This window comes from Cervus canadensis, chromosome 2 (genome assembly GCF_019320065.1).
Source record: "Cervus canadensis isolate Bull #8, Minnesota chromosome 2, ASM1932006v1, whole genome shotgun sequence".
NCBI classification, from domain to species: Eukaryota; Metazoa; Chordata; class Mammalia; order Artiodactyla; family Cervidae; genus Cervus; species Cervus canadensis.
In genome coordinates this window covers 70,474,720-70,481,071 of record NC_057387.1, presented here as the reverse complement: position 1 = coordinate 70,481,071, position 6,352 = coordinate 70,474,720, and the positions used below count along the sequence as shown (strand labels likewise).

The following is a 6,352-nucleotide window of genomic DNA, read 5'->3' as shown; positions in this document are numbered from 1 at the left end:
GGGATTTCAGCCCTTTGAACAGGAATTTTGTTTGCTTTGGAGAGTTGGGGAATGAGGCAAGATTACTCATGCTCAATAAAGATCATATTATCTGAAGGTAAGCTTGTGATTATATCACACATGTTGATACCAGTAATGAGATGTCAAACTTCATAATTTAGCATTAACTAGAATATAATCATTCCTATTTATTAACACAATTAAACATTTACAGCATTTCCTTTCTATGAAAATCAAAACTTTGAAATCCCCCCTGGAAAGTGAGAATAAATAGAGATTTTATTCTGTAGCAACTGAGTATGTTGAGTACAAAAGCAGATTTTGTATTCTTTTCCTCATTGTTGAGCTGTGCTATAACCCAGTAGCACAGCAGTTATAAACTAGTAGTTAGTAGCAGTGTGAGTCGCTCAGTCTTGTCCAATTATTTGTGACCCCACGGACTGTAGACTGCCAGGCTCCTCTGTCCATGGGATTCTCCAGGCAAGAATACTTGAGTGGGTTGCCATTCCCTTCTCCAGGAGGTCTTCCTGACCCAGGAATTGAACCTAGGTCTCCTGCATTGCAGGCAGATTCTTTACCATCTGAGCCACCAGGGAACAGCAGTCAGATCTTCCAGCCAAAACAATTGCTTTCTCAGCTGTGGTGCCCCGTTCCATGGGGCTGGTGAATTCAGATAGTTCTGATGCTTACAGTGATTTCCTTTTGGCCCTGAGGGAGAATGAAATGACAAGTTTGAAATACTTCAATGTCATGTCTAACCATAAATAGACAATGCAAAAGCCACGTTGCTAAGAATCAAAAAGTTAAAGGGAGGCTTGAGTACTCTAAGTAATCAATGAGGATTCTTCAAGATGAGCTCATTAAATTAACATGGACTGCAAAAGCATTTGTCAATATTATACATGTTGTCTTAGACTGGATTAATAAAAGATTCATAAGTGCTCTAGGCCTATTGACTTTGCAAATTTGAGTCTTAAAATGATTGTCTTCTTTGCATGTGTAGTTTACTGATAAATTTTTATAGATATTCTAGCTGCATTCCAGGCATCGATTAGCACTTCTTATTCATGCCAGTATATCCAGTCGTTTCTGCTCTACCACAATTTCCTGCCTTTCTTATAGTCGATGTATTCGTATGTTTATTCATATCTTGGCTTATTCCAAAATGATTTTGACACAGTTCAGTAGAGGCTCAATGTGAGACTTCATGATCATTTTTGTTTCTCAGAAGCTATTTTAAAACTCTCAATATTTTTATTGGAAAAATGTAAAGATTCCCTCTGGATATTAAAAAATTTTTTTTAATATATATATGGCTGAGTCCCTTTACTGTTCATTTGAAACTATCACAACATTGTTAATCAGCTATGCGCATGTGTGCTAAGTCATTTCAGTCGTGTCTGACTCTGCGACCCCGTGGACTGCCAGACTCCTCTGTTCATGGGATTCTCCAGGCAAGAATACTGGAGTGGGTTGCCATGCCCTCCTCCTGGGGATCTTCCCAACCCAGGGATCAAACCCAGGTCTCCTGTGTCTCCTGCATTGGCAGGCAGGTTCTTTGCCAATAGCACCTCCTGGGAAGCTCTAATAGGCGATATCCCAATACAAAATAAAAAGTGACAAAAAAAAGGATTATTCACCATAAAAAATGCTTTAATTCTTTAGAAAGATATGGCTTAATACATCTGATGCTGAGATGTGAGTCTGATTCAAAATGCAAAAGTCTATAGTTGTTACCAAGGAAATCATTTCATTTATTAGCTATCTATTGGGGTACAATTTAGCTTCCTGAGAAATCTTTATTTGGAGATTCATTGTCCTAGGTCTGTTGAGGTTGTTAATGTGTATCCAGTGGTCATAACCTCTCTTGTGACAGCTAAGGCCAGGTGCATGCAACAGAAAGTAATTTTTTTCAAGTGCAAATAACAAGTGTTGATACTTTCAGAACCTCCTGGGATTAGCAGATATTTTGTAGGTTTCGTATAAATTGATTTGTTGGAAAAAGCAAATAAGAGTACTATTGCCTGGAGGGTCCTATGGATGGAGGAGCCTGGTGGGCTGCAGTCCATGGGGTCGCTGGGAGTCTGACATGACTGAGCGACTTCACTTTCACTTTTCACTTTCATGCATTGGAGAAGGAAATGGCAACCCAGTGTTCTTGCCTGGAGAATCCCATGTATGGGGAGCCTGGTGGGCTGCCGTCTATGGGGTCGCACAGAGTCGGACATGACTGAAGCGACTTAGCAATGACTGAGAACTATATACAAGGCAAAGCTTTTGAACATCCAATGATGAGAGTCAAATTTAATATTAAAGCAGAATAAGAGTATTCAAAATAAAAACATTATTTTAAAAAAGCATTATTGAATTATATCTAGGTGTTTCTATTTAAGATCATTATAGAGTATTTATTTTTAATAAGTCCCAGAATGGCAATGATGCTTAAATTTTTCCCCTGATTTCTTTCTCTCTGTTGTCCAAACCAGGTGAAATTTCAATTGATACCATTTATTCATTTTTTTTTTTTTCAAGGAAAATCTGTTGATTTTACCAGAAGCCATTTGTGTTAGCATAGATATAGAACACAGTCTATGCTTGCAAGAGTTTACCACAGGCCAGTGGTATAAATAGTGGAAAACTTAACCCTTACAGTACAGTGTATCCTAAATTCTTGTTGTTTACTTGCTAAGTTGTGTCTGACTCTTTTGCAATGGACTAGTCCTCCAGGCTCCTCTGTCCATGGAATTTCCCAGGCAAGAATACTGGAGTGAGTATGTATCTCATTAATTCCATAACAAAGATGTGCATGGACATTATGAGAATATAAAGAAACAGCATAGAGGAAGACACTTAACCCATCCCAGAAGGAGGAAAATAGGGACTTAGAAAAGTCTCCTTGGAGGAGGCAGTGTCTCTGTTGAAAGTTGACCAAGAACTTAAGAACTACAGGCACAAAGAGAGAAAGGCTAAGCTCCAAAGACTATTTTTCATCTAATATTAAATAGATCTAATATTACAATAGAATGGGCAAAGAGCATGAGAAGAAATTTCCCCCTAAATGAAGCTCTTAAAGTGAAGTGAAGTGATAGTCACTCAGTCATGTCTGACTTTTTGGGACCCCAAGGAATTCTCCAGGCCAGAATACTGGAGCAGGTAGCCTTTCCCTTCTCCAGAGGATCTTTGTCCCAACCCAGGTATCAGACCCAGGTCTTCTGCATTGCAGGCAGATTCTTTACTAACTGAGCTATCAGGGAAGCCCTTATGACAGTTAAAATGGAAAAATAGGGAAGAACTTATAGAGTGATTGGCTACTGTAATAAAATACCATAGACTGGGTGGCTTAAGCAAGAGACATCTATTTAATCACACTTCTGTAGGCTGTGAAGTCCAGGATCAAGATGCCAGCATGGTCAGGTTCTGGTGGGAACTCTCTAAGTGTCCATTTTCTTGCTGTGTCCTCATACACAAGGAAGCAAGTTCTCTGATATGTCTTCTTATGAGGACACTGATCTCATAGTGGGGGCTCCATCATCAAGACCTCATCTAAACCTAATTACCTCTCAAAGTCTCTAGCTTTTAATACCATTACATGGTGTGTGTGTGGGGGGAGGGGGTGTGGATAGGAGTTTAACATATGAATGTGGAAACACAAACATCATAACACAGAGTTAAGGCAGCTGAAAATCCATTCTTCCATAAAACAGCAAGAATTTTGGCAAAAATTATCAAAATCAGCTTTTTAAAAACTCTTAATAATGAACAAAGCTAGTGGATGTGATGGAATTCGAATTGAGCTATTTCAAATCCTGAAAGATGATGCTGTGAAAGTGCTGCACTCAATATGCCAGCAAATTTGGAAAACTCAGCAGTGGCCACAGGGCTGGAAAAGGTCAGTTTTCATTCCAATCCCTAAGAAAGGCAATGCCAAAGAATGCTCAAACTATCGCACAGTTGCACTCATCTCACATGCTAGTAAAGTAATGCTCAAAATTCTCCAAGCCAGGCTTTAGCAATATGTGAACCGAGAACTTCCAGATGTTCAAGCTGGTTTTAGAAAAGGCAGAGGAACCAGAGATCAAGTTGCCAATATCCTCTGGATCATCAAAAAAGCAAGAGAGTTCCAGAAAAACATCTATTTCTGCTTTATTGACTACGCCAAAGCCTTCAACTGTGTGGATCACAATAAACTGTGGAGAATTCTGAAGGAGATGGGAATACCAGACCACCTGACCAGCCTCTTGAGAAATCTGTATGCAGGTCAGGAAGCAAGTTAGAACTGGACATGAAACAACAGACTGGTTCCAAATAGGAAATGGAGTACATCAAGGCTGTATATTTTCACCCTACTTATTTAACTTATATGCAGAGTGCATCATGAGAAACGCTGGGCTGGAAGAAGCACAAGCTGGCATCAAGATTGCTGGGAGAAATATCAATAACCTCAGATATGCAGATGACACTACCCTGATGGCAGAAAGTGAAGAGGAACTAAAAAGCCTCTTGATGAAAGTGAAAGAGGAGAGTGAAAAAGTTGGCTTAAAGCTTAACATTCAGAAAACTAAGATCATGGCATCTGGTCTCATCACCTCATGGGAAATAGATCGGGAGACAGTGGAAACAGTGTCAGACTTTATTTTGGGGGACTCCAAAATCACTGCAGATGGTGACTGCAGCCATGAAATTAAAAGACAGTTACTCCTTGGAAGGAAAGTTATGAACAACCTAGATAGCATATTAAAAAGCAGAGACATTACTTTGCCAACAAAAGTCCATTTAGTCAAGGCTATGGTTTTTCCAGTGATCATGTAAGGATGTGAGAGTTGGACCGTGAAGAAAGCTGAGTGCCGAAGAATTGATGCTTTTGAACTATGGTGTTGGAGAAGACTCTTGAGAGTACCTTGGGCTGCAAGGAGATCCAATCAGCCCATCCTAAAGGAGATCAGTCCTGGGTGTTCATTGGAAGGACTGATGCTGAAGCTGAAACTCCAATACTTTGGCCACCTCATGTGAGGAGTTGACTCGTTGGAAAAGACCCTGATGCTGGGAGGGATTGGGGGTAGGAGGAGAAGGGGACGACAGAGGATGAGATGGCTGGATGGCATCACTGACTCGATGGGCATGAACTTGAGTAAACTCCGGGAGCTTGTGATGGACAGGGAGGCCTGGCGTGCTGCGATTCATGGGGTCATGAAGAGTCGGACACGACTGAGCGACTGAACTGACACTGAACTGAATAAACCAAAGCCTGGCAGCAGTGTGAGGAGAATTCATTCAAGAAAAGCAACTGACTTGGAATAAGAACAGCAAGCTTTGTGGTGTTTTAACTTGTCCTTTTCCATTCATTCCTCTCTCCTCAGCGTCTCAGTAGTTTAAAAAACCAGCAACCTCAGAAACATGGTAACTGTTAAAACTTAAGCCTAGCAGCTACTGGAAGGAAGGGAAAGAGGTTGAAACTCCCCCAAAAGCTTTATCTCCAGAGAATTTTCATTAGATGACCTGCATGGTAGCTCCCTGAGAAAGTTTATTGTGGCTTGACCTGAGTCAAGTCTTATATCAGGGAAGAGCAGAACCTGACTGTGTTGGATCTGTTTGTTTTACTTTAACATTTGCTATCCGTTGCTTTTGTTCCTATAATCACTGGAAAGACGCTGTCTATAGCTGTAAACACACATAATGGCCTGCCTCAGGGAATCCTGCCCCTCCTGCCTGAATGTTAAACTAAAGTGCTTTTGTTCAGCACACAAGGAGACATTCTGACCTGTCCACTTGTGAAGGGCTGCAGAAAGGAAGAAATTAACACATCCTTTCCCTGAAACAGGCCAATCCGGGAGATATTTTACAAGATTTATGGCCTTTTTACTTTAACTCCTCACCTTCCTCTCTCTGTTAAACTGACATCCAGACCACCATAAGATGATACTCTAGAGTGCTAGCCCACTATCTTCTCAAATGGCTGGTTTTCTAAATAAAGCTGCTATTTCTTGCCTCAACACCTCATCTCCCAAGTATTGCCTTGTTGTGCTGTGAGATGACCAACTTCTGATTCAGTTACAGCCTCCCTCAGTAAGGAGATGCCTATCCTTACTACAATCAGCAGCACCTCTCACAGATGCCATCCATAGGCATTGGTTCCAGTAGGGGCAGGCAAAAAGTTGGCTAAAATACTTAAAAAAAAATATGGGAAATGAGAAGCCCACAGTGGGCTTTGAAAAGCTCTGACATATTTCTGGGGATCTAGAAGGCCATACACACTTGGCAATGTTTTGTGCATCCCCAGGAAGGACCTGAGAATGTTCTCGTTGCCTCTCTGGTTGATCTCGAGATTCTGCATAAGCTGGAATCAAGACTAAAA

The 6,352-nt window shown here is 40.8% G+C and overlaps 1 protein-coding gene across 1 annotated transcript in view; it reads right to left on the bottom strand.

The window, feature by feature from the left end:
* Positions 1-231: 231 nt before the first annotated feature.
* Positions 232-6,352, bottom strand: part of PTGER3 (prostaglandin E receptor 3) — a 250,471-nt gene continuing 244,350 nt past the window's right edge. The window contains exon 3 of the mRNA XM_043460975.1: positions 232-708. Within this exon, the coding sequence (XP_043316910.1) occupies positions 670-708 (39 nt within the window). The 3' untranslated portion in view covers positions 232-669. The remainder of the gene's footprint in view (positions 709-6,352) is intronic.